Source organism: Apteryx mantelli, chromosome Z, assembly GCF_036417845.1.
Source record: "Apteryx mantelli isolate bAptMan1 chromosome Z, bAptMan1.hap1, whole genome shotgun sequence".
Taxonomy (NCBI): Eukaryota; Metazoa; Chordata; class Aves; order Apterygiformes; family Apterygidae; genus Apteryx; species Apteryx mantelli.
The window spans coordinates 19602581-19617621 of NC_090020.1; the positions used below are offsets into that span (position 1 = coordinate 19602581).

The following is a 15041-nucleotide window of genomic DNA, read 5'->3' on the forward strand; positions in this document are numbered from 1 at the left end:
AGGAAAGGTGAGCTAAGAAACAGACACTGAAAGAGCCCTAAAGGGGAAAAAATAGTATTTTGACAGAAAACAAAGTGATTTATGCATAATCAAGAAAAATGAACTTGGAAAATGAAGGTTACCAAGGTAACCGCAGACACCTGAACCTGCAAAGGAAATGGTAGAAAACAAAGAAACCTCCAAACCAACAGAAAACTAACATATAAAATAAATTTAAAAAATGAAATGGAAAGATTGAGGATTAATAACAATGTATCAAGGTCTAGAAGACTGACTACACATTCTGACTAAATTAGGAGTACTTTACTAATTTTATGAAATTTTGAAGTGACTGACACTCACATGCAACTATGGATGACTAGAGTAACATGCACCATTGCTTATAGACAACAGTCACTGAAGACAAGATTGGACATCAGACAATTAGAGCTTCAAAAATGTTTTCACTAGTAGCAGATTGTAGAGGCAGGGGTTGTACAATTCAGCTGGACACACATATCTGGCTGCCCTAGTACCTCAAAATAAGCTTATTCTAAAACCCCATTTATCAACCCCCAAGAATACCTACAATCTACTTCAGGTGTAAACATCTTTGTCTACTGATGAAGATACTGAGTGAAAAAGAAGAATAAAAACTGGGAATCAGAGATAAAGACGGGTGAGAAAGGAAATACCAGGAGGGCAAGGAAAAAGGAAGACAGAAAAAGATGTGGGGCCAACTAGCACAGTCTGCCAGCTGAAGATTTGTCAGGCCAAAATTTATGAACATTTTTTTTTCTCAATCTATTAATAGTCTTGATGACCCTTTTCCAAGATGCTTACTCTCATCTCTTCACACTTAATAGTGCTACACCTAAGACGAAAATGTGTTTTCAATTTCTTCTGGGAAGAAATCAGAGCTGGCTGGAAAAATTAAGCTAGTGAACCCCAGGATCTCTTGAAACTACAAAAGGAAAACAGTGATGACTCAAGGGGGCTCAAGCTGGAAGCCATGTTGCACAATGCAGTTTGCTTTGTCACCGTGAATTTTAAGAGCATGCCTAAGACAGTTAACCTGTATTTCCTATAACGTAGCCAAAAACGACCATGTGGTTACAACACAGTCACACTATAGTATGTTTTTTTTTCCTTTTATTTCTTGTTTTCTTTTTCTTCTTTCTTTTTCTTTTCTTTTCTTTTTTCTTTTTTTTTTGACATTTCAGGCATCATTTAATATAGTAGAGTACAAAATAATGTCCAGAAGTACTGGCTCTAATTCACCTCACCCTGTATGTATATATTTATGTATTACCTTCATAGCACATCTGTGATGGTGATGGAGACATTATTTAAAGTAGACATAAAGGCAAGGTGCCAGTGAATTAAACAAAGCAGAATATCCAGATTTAATGAGGATATTTCTTAGAAATTTTAAATAACAAATTAGTCTACAAACTCTAATTTATTTGTATCAGTTCTGGGTGTCTCCCATTTTCTTAGAAATTTCATTTAGCAGAAGGTGGTTATTCTCAGAATAAGAGTGTGGGTGACAGTCATCTAATAATTAAACTGACTGATCCAGATCAAGCACCCCCATGGAAAGCATGTGAGTGAAAAGGCACAAGAAAACTCTAGATTTATCCAGAAATGGAGGTGGACTGATGTACATCTAAAACAGTGCTTGAACAGAGAAAAAAATAGAGACAAAGATGTTTAGACCTTTTCGAGCGAATCGTGGGAGAGAGTTATTATCATATAAGGACTGAGTGGTAGTTTGGCTAGAGAGGGAGGACACAGAGCCAATCAGGGAGGCGTAGGGGACTGAATTACTGCTCAAAGCTGTAAAAAGTAAAAGCCAATTGGAAATGGGAAACAAATTAGTTACAGCAGTAGACCATCATAATCAATCAATCTTGTACATACAGGCACTTCAGACATGCACAAAACAGAGTCTGGAAACTCAGCTAAGAAGATGTATAAAGGTCCAATTAACCTACTGTAAACATAAAGGACATAAAACTGAAGAAAATGAGACTTGCTCATTACAGGAGGAACCTGACTAATTCACCAGCATCATGAACCCAAATCTCAATAATTAGTTTTCTGTGAAGGCTATTTATTTGTTGGAACAGAGGATGAGCATCCAGTCTTTTTAAACTAGTTTTATTTATGTGCACTTCTATATGCCCCACTACGTTCTTAAGGGGAGACCTTATATTAAACATTTTGTGTGAAATAGAACTTGACAAAAAACTTCCTTTTTTAAGAAAAAGAAGAACCACTAGCAACTTCTGAAATTGGTAGTTTTTGACTGCATATAATCCCCTTTCTATAGGATTCATATTAGGCACTTATAACTGAACACTTGTTTACTTTCTTCAAATGATATTTTCCAGTTAACATATAAAGTGAAATGGTGTATTTTTATCTTTTAAATAGATACAACATGCTCTACTGAGATGACAAACTCACTACTTTTTGAACAGAACTACTGGAGGACTTTTGCTATGCAATCAGTCTATGGATTTTAATGTATGAATGTATAACTTTATAAATTCACTTCCATTGATCATAAGCATCATAACAGAATATGCTATGAATTGACATTTTAAGATCTCATCCTCCCTCATGTGAAAGCATGTAAAAGCTTACTGTGAATTGCATGTGAACAACAGGTATAGAACTTGACCCAAAAAATCCACCCCAAATATAGCTAAATATATGTATTTTTGTGGCTACATATAACAAAATACATTTTTTGAGACGACTTCACATCAACCAACATATGCTACGAAAACACAAAAAATTAAAGACAAAATACAGCTAAGCTGCAACAGACCCTGTGACATGCTAATAAGTCAAAAGAAACACCATGCCAAATACATGCTTTCAATTTTTTTCTTAAATAAGAAAATAAAGAGATAAAAACATATATTAATTTTTTTTTTAAAAATCAAATGGAGAAAAAAAAATCATGCAAAGCACAGCTGAAAATCTATCCACAGCCAGCCTTTATTTCTAGATTTGGCAGAAGATTGCCAAACATGACTGATCTTATGCAGCCTAGTAGTAACCCCTCTACATGAATTAAACAAAGAATGTATGGTTTAATTACAGTGTAGAAATATCTGCTGGTCATTCTGCAGTAAAAACACACAACTAAGGGACATAGGAAAACATATGTGCCACAATTCCAACGCACAACTGAGAGAATAAGGTCAGAATTTATCTGCATAATTGATCCAGTCATTAAACCTGTAAAGTGTTTTCCCTTACTCCACTGAAATAAGCATCCTTGCTGTTAGTATGTTAAATCAGGATTTTGTTTGTTTCTTCTTAGGCTTTCACGTTAAGGGCTTTTCAAAATATATATGAAGCACACATTTATTTTTAAACTTGGACCTCTAGGTTGACTTGCTCATCACGAATAAGAAAAAAATGAGTTAGAAATTAAACGGAATGCATAGCTGCTAGGATACAGTCTAAAATCCAGATGAACTGAAAATGTGACATATTATCTTCACAGATAATTCATTATTAAATGAGCCGTATTTGAGGTCCACATCAAATTAACATTCTGTGATTTTAAATACTCATTTATGATGACACATTTATATATTCATATTTATTTAGTAACACAGAAAAAAAAATCAATCTACATTGATTTAATTCCCAGTACAGAAAAAGTAAGGAAGTAGTAACAGTAGTACTTTCTCTTATCAGAACAGTAAAAGGAAATACATATGTAAAATTTGGACATGGCAAATGGAAAAGATAAAAGATGACCCTAATGTCAGTAGGAATTTAGCATCTATGAATATTTATCAAGCATGCCTTTAGTATATATGACAAAGGAATCACTTCCACTATAAAATTTCTTTTTTCTACAGTTAGTGTTAACCCAGAGAGTGATCTTGGAATAAAGATTTTGGAATAAAAGTGAGCTTTATTCTACATCAAAGACTTAGATCTACAAAGAAGCCACAGGAGCTCTGTAGCCTCATGGCAAAATCCACACCACAGAGAGAGGCATAAAAACTCCCTACGGTGAAAAATGGGGAACCCTAGCTTTGAGACCCTGCTCCAAAACTGTTAAATACAATGTTGAAAAGTCATTGGCTAAAATCCTAAATAAATAAATAAATAAATAATTACTCTTGCAAGGAGTAGAACTTTCAACCCCATCCCCAGCTAAGCAGAGTTTGAGTACCTCTAGGTTAGACAGCAACTAAGTGGCACATCTAAGAAACGTGTGCCATTTGCACTCCACAACCTAAATGCCACTAAAGGTGCTTAAACCCTTCATATGGATCAAGTTCACATGCAGACCTATGTATAGGGTAACTCATCTTGGGAAAGCTATTCCAGTCAATTTTTACCATGTAGACAAATCCCACTTTTTCCTTCAGTATTGGTATGATTCTCATACACAGAAATTGCTTACATAAATTAAGGGAAGAACTTCCCTGCTAACTTGCAAGGCAGATGAATAAATCCAAACACCACTTTTTCCACTTTTATTATTTGCAGCTTTTTCCTCTGGAATTCATTTTACTCTAATTCTGCCTTATCTTGGAAATAGGTTAGTGTAACTTCCTTCAAAACTCACTGAGTAAGTGTTTCAAGAACATTTACTTATAGAACAAAAAAATGGAATGCTTAATTCAGAGTTGTAATAATTTTATTTATTTTTGTTATATTTCAAAGCATCTTATTTAACTGGTAAGAGATAATGAGATAATTGTTTAATTGGCACCCAATTACACAAATTACTTATAAGTGTGACACATTTTGCGCTTAAATGAGAGGAAAAAACAGTCACTTTTCAGGAATGACTCAGTCTAGTTCTTTGCCTGATTGGCAGATTGAAGTCTTTCTCTGAGCCTTGGGTCTCTCATAACCCACTCAAACCACTTAACATCAGTTATTTTCCTCTACACAAACCAGTGCTTCCTAATTTTATGAAAACTTTTGTGAGTGCTTAATTGTTTTCCCTTTCCTTCCCTACACTTAGCCTCCCATGTGGCTTACTGACTTATAAAATTTGCATAATAGTTTAATGAATTTAATCCCATATTTTATAGGAAAATTGTAAAATGGGAAGAAGGTGGATGACTTTCCTGCAGCCATTCCAGCTCTGGAAGAATAACAGAAATATTCTCAAGAATAACAGAAATCTCTTATGCTACTGCAAGATTGGGTATTTTCTTATTTACTCAAAGAAAACTTGGCACAGTTGTGACCCACTCACTGGCATATGGGTTTATCTAACAAATATATATTTTTTGGAGAACACATATGGACATGGGATCTTGTTCTCAGATGCAGAACTGTGGGCTATTCCAAATGTCAAGACAAATGTCAAATTTATCTATGGAGTTACTCCATCCACTGAGAAGTGAAGCCAGAGATGAATTTGACCCTTGATGGAAAAGGTAAGATTAAAAAAACAATTTAGGTAAGTAACAGAAAAGTGAGGAATGCAGTTCTTCATCTGCAGGGCAAGAAAAAATGATAGGAAAGTAAGAGATTTACTTTTCTGGTAGTTTTGAATTAATTTTTATGACATCCTCATACTGAATCAGCAATTTCATGACTAATACAACTTAACTGTTGCCAAAATAATTCCACTGACATCAACAAGGATAAAATATTGCTTTCCCATAATTTCTTTCAAACAGTTATATCTAAACATCTGTATCAAGAATATTTTGCACTTGTGATTAGAAAATCAAATTTACCACAACAGGAGATTTGTTTTCAAATTATCCTGACAGCTATATCTGATCAGGCCCTCTCTTAAAAAAGATATATTATTTCAGGAATTTTTGGAAAGAGGCTGTTTAGAAATCCTTTGAAGGATTAAAGCTTATGACAACTTTGCCTTTGATAGGAGTGTTTCATTTATCTCTCCCAGTGGAAACTGGCAATCTAAATACATCAGTGTAACTTAAATTTTTCTCCTCTATTAGTTTACATTTTGGGTTCTTTGTATAATATATAAATATTTTTACTGGAAGCAGTGGTGTGCCTGGAAAGTCTGTGGATACTTTCACAGTCTAAATGAATAAATTCTAATAATGATGTCGAATCACCTAGCCTAGTGGAGTTGTACTGACTTGGTGTACCCTGACTATTAAAGTACATTCACCACTCTGTCATTTAATTCATCTGTTGGCAAAAGTGTTCAGAAATTGCAGCATCCTGCAGAGTAGATAAGATCTTTGTTTGAGGGATATTGCATACACCTCAGTAAAAATAACCCCTCCCCCCAAAAAAAACCCCCTCAACAACGACACATAACAACACCAACATCAACTCCTTTCAACTGCCTAATTTGCCCCAACTGCTGACTTTTTTTTTTTTTTTTAATGGCAGAAAACTTAACACTGCTGGTTATAAGAGAACCACCACAACAAAAACAACAACTGGTATCCTGAATGTAGAGTCTTTCTGCAGTTCCTCTCTCTAGCTCTGTCTGGAATGATATTTCATGGTGTGTTACTGGATGGAGTTGGATAAACATTCCAGCAGAACCTAAGTGCCTAAGATAAATTCAGCTCAATCATGTGAACATACAGTAAAGACTCTCAAGACTCTCTGCTGGACTTCTTAAAAGAAATGGTAGTCCTAACTGAAGTTAATAAACTCAGTTTCTGCTTCTGATAGCATGGAATTTTATCTGGTTTACACCGAGGCTAAAATTTCACCCTAAGAACTATTAAATAGCAAGACAAATCTCCTGGGGTAGGAATTTTTTCCCTGATATTTGTTTGCATGTTGAATAATATAACAGTCTGATCTTAGACTAGCAGTCTTAGGTGCTACAATAGTAGAAAAAGAGGATCATAAATTCATTTCTGGTCTATATTTTTTTCTAAGATTTGCAAACCTTCATTTTACAGAAAAGGTTTACTTTCAAGGAAGAGACCTCATAAAAGAAATGAATTGCAGATGCTCTGCTCAACTAGCTTCACAGAAAGCTGCCAACTTCACAGACAAACTATAGCACTACAAAGAAAGGTACACATCTATTCCTCTCCAGTTCTTTTCAGATCAATGAGGTGGAATTGCAGTGGCATTTAAAGTGTCATTTAAATGAAATATTAGTAAGAATTGGCAGAATTTTTTCTTCACACATTTTATTTTAATATATGACAAACAATAAATGAATAGATAAGACTCCACATTTAAACACACAGATGTCAGAAAATGATCCTTATATACCTAACTATTAAATCATCCACACTTTTCAGTATACAGTTAATGTCTTGCTTTGGTATAAATTAATCTGTAAGAACTGTCAATGTTTACTTTCACATTTTAAACATTTGTATGTGTACTTCTATCTCTGTAGGAACCTTTAAAACTCAGTGCTGAAACTGTTTGATAACTTAGGAAATGTTTAGTGAGCAAGTGTGAGTCTACATTAATGTTCCAGTCTTGATCAGAAGCACAATTTTTAATCATATCTTTCAATCATTTTCATTTACTGCACTTGGGTTCATATTGTGAAGAGGTCCCAGGACACACTGACCAAATTCCTGGATTCAGATGAAACTCTGAAGATGTACTCCACAAACACACCTAATGAGCTCCAAATGCTAAGAGCATTCAGCTTGCCAAAATAGAGTAGAGCAAATCCAAGGTAAGCCTCAAGCCTCCAGACTCTTCTCCCTCCACCTCTGCCTGTGGATGTTGAGGCTTCAGCCCCAAATGCATTGTTCTGCAGATCCACTCCTAAAGGGGCAACACCATCCTTATGCACCCAGTTTAAAACACTGGAAAGAGATCTGCTAGCTCTGTTAACCCCTTTGTAATATTTTGTATGTCATCTTCTTCAGTTAATCTCTCAAAATCTCAAATATTTAATTTCCTGCCTTTACAAGCCTGAATTGATTATTAATATTATTATTGTGCTCAGTGTAATAAATTTGACAAACACAATGCTCTGGATAAATCACAAAGATTTGATAAGTAATTAGAATCAGAGCAGGGTCCCATGAAATCATATGGTAATAGACAATGAGTCTACTAGAATACATCATGATCAAAATACAGACAACTTTAAAAACAAAATATCAACTCATACAAACCAATACTATTTTAAATATTTCTCTCCTGCTGTTTTTCTCTCCTGCTGTTTCTTGACTTATTGAAGATAACTGCTTTAAGAAAACAATGCTTAGCAAATAAAAGAAGAAAATGGGAAATAAAATATTCTGCAGGATGTTATTTCTACCTTTCAGGACTACTCACATATTAGTATGTCCTTTGAACCTAATATACAGCCTGATTTGAAAAGATAAGACCGTTTATCTAGCTAGTATTTCTTTTCTGTATTGTACATTTGCAATGCAGTGAAACTTTCAGTGATGTTGATGGACTACCTGATAATGTAGCAGATATGAGGGAAGCTTATTTGCAAAGAAGGAGCCATAAATACACAGCTAATAAATAGAGGGACTTATTTTCCCAATAATATCTTCTAATATTCTTAGGTTTAACTTGCAATCAGAGCACATAAAACACACCCACACATAGCATGCAACTTTTTGAGTATTCTTCATAAGAACAATAATTTTGTTTCAAGCAGGATTTTTCTTTACATAAAGAAATTAAAGATTTTATCTCCAAAACTGGGAAAGAAATATGTTGTGTGAAATTTCACAAGCAATCAAAATATGTTTCCTTAAACAATCAACCTTTCTGCTCTCTAACAGCACTGCTGTTCATAGTGTGTCATCACATAGCTCTCAGTGAAGGATTACTGTCTCTTACCTGGAGTTTGAAAATTAAGGCGTCGCAGCTCCACTGGGTCTGTGGGATGGTGAGAGGGAACCTCCTTGCTGTTGGGTATGCTGCTCTTTCTAGAGTCAGATTCAGCCCTCTTCCTGCATGGAGGAAGTGAATACATGTAAGCATAGAGCTGAAGTCTTGACTATACAAATACAGGCACCTGAGCCTTTAAGAATTATAGCCTAAAAGCAAAATGTTTCTTTCTGAAAGAGTATTTGAACCAGTGCAAAGATAAAATAATTATGCATGGTGAGTAGGGCAGGTACAACTTGCCGAGGTAAGAGGAATTTAAATATAAAAATGTCGAGGGAAAATTGTTGTATTCAGCAACAGACTGATCCTCTAGATCATCATTCTAGGCACCAGCATAATGAACTGTTACAAGATATGACATGAAACTTAAAAAATTCCACACCATCTCTATTCTAAAAGCTAGATAGCTACAGCTTTATTAAATACAGTTACTCAAATCTTCAGGATGTAATTAAAAAATACCATGCAAAGTTGTTATCACTGAATACTTCATATTTTATATAAACAGTCCTGAACTGCTTTCTAACAAATAACTTGCATTCTTTAGGCACTTCCAAGATGACAGAGAACAGTACGGAAGACTGTTTTCCTTATTCTTTTCTAGGAAATGAGAATCTGCTCTGCTGTATTTCATCTCTGTAAGGGGTGCACTACACAGCCTTCATGCATCTGATCACACCTACGTATTCAAGGCTCAGATTTTATCTGAATGCTTCTGATCAAATTAAGCTACATTTTCTGTGAAATTTTATTAGTTTTGTCAATCTGTACAGAGAAGTGGAGTCTATGTCTGTTCTGATTCTGAGTGCTCTGGTTAAATGGGCTCTCAATATTTGAGAGTATCATTTTCTGCTGTAAAACATGTAGAACTATATTACATGGAGAATATCTACAACTTCACATTTTCATTTAGGAATCTGGAAATTTAATTCTTGAATTTGAAGTGGAATCTCTCATCATTTATCCTCTATGAGTTCCTGAATAAAAATGCAAAATGATTGATATTCTTCATGTAATATGAAATGAAGATAGAAAAAGCTGCAGAGGGCTAGTTTTCAGAAAACAAAACTGAGATTATTTTAAGGATTACTATAGCTAAATCTTTTTTCAGGTGTCCTATGTTTTGTCTAATATGTCACTACTGATATTTTTTTCCCCCCTCTAACTGATTCATAATGTAGCTGTGCTAAATCTCTTACTATTCTGCTGGGCTCCCTCTTAAAAATGCTCCAAATGATTTCCCACAGTTCGTGAAATGCTGAACACCTGTTGGTATTCAGTGAAAGTTCCATAATGCTGAAGATTTCAAAGACTGTGCACAGAAGCCAAACAATAACATGGTTGCAGGAATACTGATTGTTGCTTGAAAGTTACTGGTTCTATGATTTCATGGAAAAGAAAAAAAAGTGTTTTGTCACAAAAATGTTCCATTTGTTCTCTGGTAAATTCCGAACACCTATATTACCTCCTCTTTAGTGAAGCTAAACAGATTTAAACTTGATTCTTTTGTTTTTTACTCTTTTTTAATTATTGTGGAAGGACTGCTTTGCAATTCTTTCTTAACTTTTGAGCTACCACAGTAGCACAATGCCCTAATACTCTTTCTTCTCAAGTAAAGGTGTGTATGCCTCCTTCCACTTTCAGAAAGTATTTTTATCTGTATTTCTTACTCCTGAAGTTTAGGGACAAGTGGAACTGCCCATATATCTTTTTTCCACCCATAGCTCTGCCACTGCAAGCCATTGGTGGGCAGCACAACTTATTATTCATGTATTAAAAGCACTAAAATCTCTTCTACTCATACACATGAACATTTTGAACACTTACTATAGAACAATGCAAGGGCTTATTATTTATTATTATACTTAGGATCATTCTGACTTTTGTAGCTTTCCAGGCCACACAGACATCACAATTGTTTCTGCCTATGTGATGGTCATGGGACATGCAGAAAAATCCACTAAGGAAAAATAAGTCTCCTGAAAACATACTTTACGGAAACACAAAAAAACCCCAGTGAAACTTGACTGTATGTGCTGCATTATTTTTCAGCGTTGTAAACAACATAAAATATCTGAAACAAACACTTTGAGGTTGCTTTAATGTTATGAACTTTACTGCCTACATTCATTTAGATTGATAGACACACTGTTTTAGATCATTATCATGATAAATATCTTTTTTCTCTTTTTCCCTTCCTGGAATAAATGGAGGGTGATTACTTTTCACTTCTCACCTGTCAGGTTTACTGCTCCATTTTAATGCAGCAAAGAGGAGAAAAAGGGTTAAATGTTAGTTGACCAGCAGCAAAAAGAGTTACCATGACAACAGGAGATGCAAGAAACGTTGTCTTACAGTGAAGATATATAACACAAACTAGGAAATGACAGTTCATCAAAACGTTTAATGCTTTGGCATCATAGAATAAATGGAGGACACAAGGTTAAGTTCAAAGGAACTTTCTGCTGCTGAAGAAAACATTTCTGTATTAATCTCATATATCCTTTTAGATATTGTCCACAAAATAATGTCACCTCAAATTCTAACCAGTAAGATAATGGAGAATGGATCTATAATTTGAGTTATCAAAGTTAACATTTCATTGGTAATACCTCTGTCTGAGGTGTAGAGAAATCTTTAGGTTGAAGAGTTTTTAGAGAGAAGAAATTTCTAGAGAGAGGAGGGGACAGAGAAGGGGGAGAAAGGGAAGGGTAAATACAAGAGCTAGTCTAAGACTTGAACTAAATTAAAGAAAAAAAAAAGCAGACATCCTTTAAGTCTGTTTTACAAAACCAGGTAATAAAATGGCAGAAATTATTTTTAAAGGTGCCATGATAAGTAAGGTTATCATGAATCTTTCCCCAATGAACTATTAAATACCTTTTTAATTTTAGAGGGAACAGCACATGCTAGAGATCTGCAATGATCTATATAGACCTATAGTGTTCTACGATCTATAAAGATAAGCTGAACAGGGAAAACATGTTATTAGCGCCTGTTAACAGGTTCTACTATGCACAATCACTACAAATACAGAATTTTGTCTGTTTATCTTTCTATTGACTATAATAACAAGAGATGCTATAAACTTTTTTACAAGAAGTCCAGAAAGAGCATGTTACTCACATGTTGTGGTAAAGTCTTTATAATGCCCTTCACCATCACTAAACATTCCCCCATCCTGATTTTTGTGCTTTTTTAATATCTCTCTCCTTTAGAAGTAGTTTTTTCTTATAACTCAAGATTCAGGGCCTTTACTCAGGTCCCAAAGTTCAGTACATTCAAAAGATTCAAGCTAAGTTTCTTCTCTTCTGAACCAAATCAAAAAGCTGTACTTCATAAAAGTAAATAAGATAAAACATGTCAAAAAACTGTAATTTCTTTTCCCTAAGAATGGAAGAACACCCCACAAACACCACTGACTCAAGAAAAACTTATAATGAGCAAAATTTCATCCTATATCAGTGATAGGCTGAAGTTAGAAAATCTGTGATTTCTTAAAAATATGAAGAATAGCCACAAAAATTGAAAAAAAAAATTTTTTTTAAGATGCTTCAGACATATATGGTTTCTTTTTAGCTTGGCAGGTTCTGAGATACACTGAACATTTTTGATCTCTGTAACATCCATTAATTGGTTTCCTTACCATCTAAATCCAGTATAACTGAACATATACGATACATTCAGAAGTGAGTCAAGGATTTACTGTGGGTTTGCCTAAGCCGTAGGGTGCAGCAGGGTTTACTGCTTTATCAGAAAGAGCCTGGGATATAAACTGTGATTCAGACTAACAGTCATCGTAATAGTTAGGTATTGCCTCTAAGGGAGACTTAGCCTGCACCAGCTCTATAGATAAGCGTTTGCCTTTGTTTGAGATTTTGGATATAAATCTTACTACTTCGTATATTTTATTTCATGCTTGAACCAGCAAAAATTATACTTTCTTGAAGGCAAAAATATGACCAAAAAGAAAGTTACATTTAGTTAATTTACTTGTACCCCTGCATTTGAAGGTTTAGATTTCCGTCTAGCAGGTTAAATATCCCCCACCCTCCAGCCCATAATTATCTCCCTTCATTAAGACTGCAGAGTGGTATCACTGCTCCAGTGAAGGAAAATACTGAACTGGTCAATACTCAAGTCAGTTCAGTTTCATTCCTGTAATACAGAAAATTCAATCTAAACTGAAGAAACCCCCTTTTTTTTGTGAGGGTGGTCAAACATTGGAACAGGTTTCCCAGAGAGGCTGTGGAGTCTCCATCCTTGGAGATATTCCCACCCTGACTGCACAGTTTCTGGGCAACCTGCTCTGAGCAGGGGGTTGGACTAGGTCTCCAGAGATCTCCAGAGGTGCCTGCCAGCCTCTGCGACTCTGTGATTACGTGGTTCTGCCAACAGAAGCACACTCAGCACATTAATCAGCCTCAGTCATGCTGGATATTACCTTGCAGCCATATCCAAAGACAACAAAAGGTACTGCTCAGTATTTTTCCCATCTATTTCTGTTAAGTATGAAGCTGAGGTGACTTTTTGGCTACGTTCTGATATATGCTGCAAAAACGTTTCTATGGAATATCTTTGCTTTCAGCTTTTAAGAGAAGCAAATGCTGTAGCAACTGCCTTTGTGTATTCCATTAATAACTATTCTAACAGCTTTGGTACAAACTGACCAATAAATAATAAAGGGGTCAAACATGCACTCCTAGTGTTTGGGTAACTTATGTGCTACACAGTGACCCAGCCAACTTATCTACACTATCTGTGATAGCATCTGCTGTTTTAAATGAGGGCAAGGCTTCTCCCCTTAAGATGACTCTCTTATAAATTGCAGTCTTCCTTTCTCTATGACTGAAATTCAAATGAAAAATTAGTATTGTAAATCATGAGAATAGCAGTCCATGTCTCTTCATGAAGGCTTCTATGGACAAAGGGAATTATGCACAATTCACCATTATCTGAGTTACTACACCCTTTACACTTCAAAAGACATAGCCTTCTTCTTCCCATCCCAGATCTCCCATCCTCATCTTCTCCTTTTTAATATTCCTCTCACATGTTTTCTTGAATTAGGCAGGTGTCATCTGTCCTTCATTTTCTTTTCTTCCCAACATACCTGTTACATGCAATGTATTTCAGAAATATATTTGTAGAGTTGAGATCTACGTGAATATTTCTCATTTTCCTATTTTGTTATTCTACATTTTTGGCCATATCCAACGCCAGTAGCCATTCTAATACCCTCTAACACAGTTAATTTGGATTATTACATTTCATTGTTTTCTCAAAATACTATGTTAAACATCCCTACTATATTGTCTAATTATTGCTGTTCTGTAGACAGTAAAGCTATCAAACTCCAGTTGTTAGCCTGAATCTATACTTTCTAAAGGCCTCTGCATACTCCAGAAAAAAATCCAATTATAGATAACTCTCTTTTTCTCAGAAGTGAAAGGTTCATTAAGCCCTTAGAAACATAGATTTGTTCTGTTTTTTTCTTAAACTGCAGGCTATCTATAGTTTTTTTCAGTAAATTTCCTGGCAGTGCAAAAATATTGTTCTAAATTCATATGTATATTACTGGTTCTGTCAAACTCTGCTATTTCTCCTTCTCCACAGTTGATTTCTTCGCAAAAGGTTCAAAATGTGTTCATTTTTACAAAGTATGCATCTAAAACATGTTGAATATTGTCTTTCTTAAGAGTTTAGTGTTTGAAAAAACTGATTTTATTTTTTTAAACAAGTCCATCAGTTTCAGTTACTTCAATGTTGTTTTCAACTTTATCATTTAGATGTCTGTATTATATTAACACAGTAGAAAGACAAAATTTTAACTTCAAAATAAAATATTTCTTGGTGAATTTAGTGAAGAATTCCAATATTATGACTATTTTGTCTTTTTCCAATAGAAAAATTCTGAACTTATCTGCATGGAAGTATAATTTCTTAACCAACTCTGCTTGTGTTTCCACTGAATAGTGTTATTTCTGCATTGACCCATTATTGCATATCACTCTTCCTGTCTCCCTACTAAAGACTAAAATGAACTATAAAGATAAGCTTACAAAATCTACATTCTTCTTTACTTTATCCCTTCCTTCAGCTTAATAAGACAATTCAGATCTGTTAACATGTTACTTTGTAATCCCTATATATTACTTCGGGATTTGATAGCACAGAGTCAGACTGCTTTAATTAACGAAAATTATCTAATAGAGTGGGACCCTACAGTA

General features: G+C 34.8%; 1 protein-coding gene across 1 annotated transcript in view; it reads right to left on the reverse strand.

The window, feature by feature from the left end:
* The window catches only part of PTPRD (protein tyrosine phosphatase receptor type D), a 367736-nt gene that overhangs the window by 75741 nt on the left and 276954 nt on the right, over window positions 1-15041 (reverse strand). The window contains exon 21 of the mRNA XM_067316504.1: window positions 8761-8873. Coding sequence (XP_067172605.1) covers window positions 8761-8873 — 113 coding nt within the window. The remainder of the gene's footprint in view (window positions 1-8760; window positions 8874-15041) is intronic.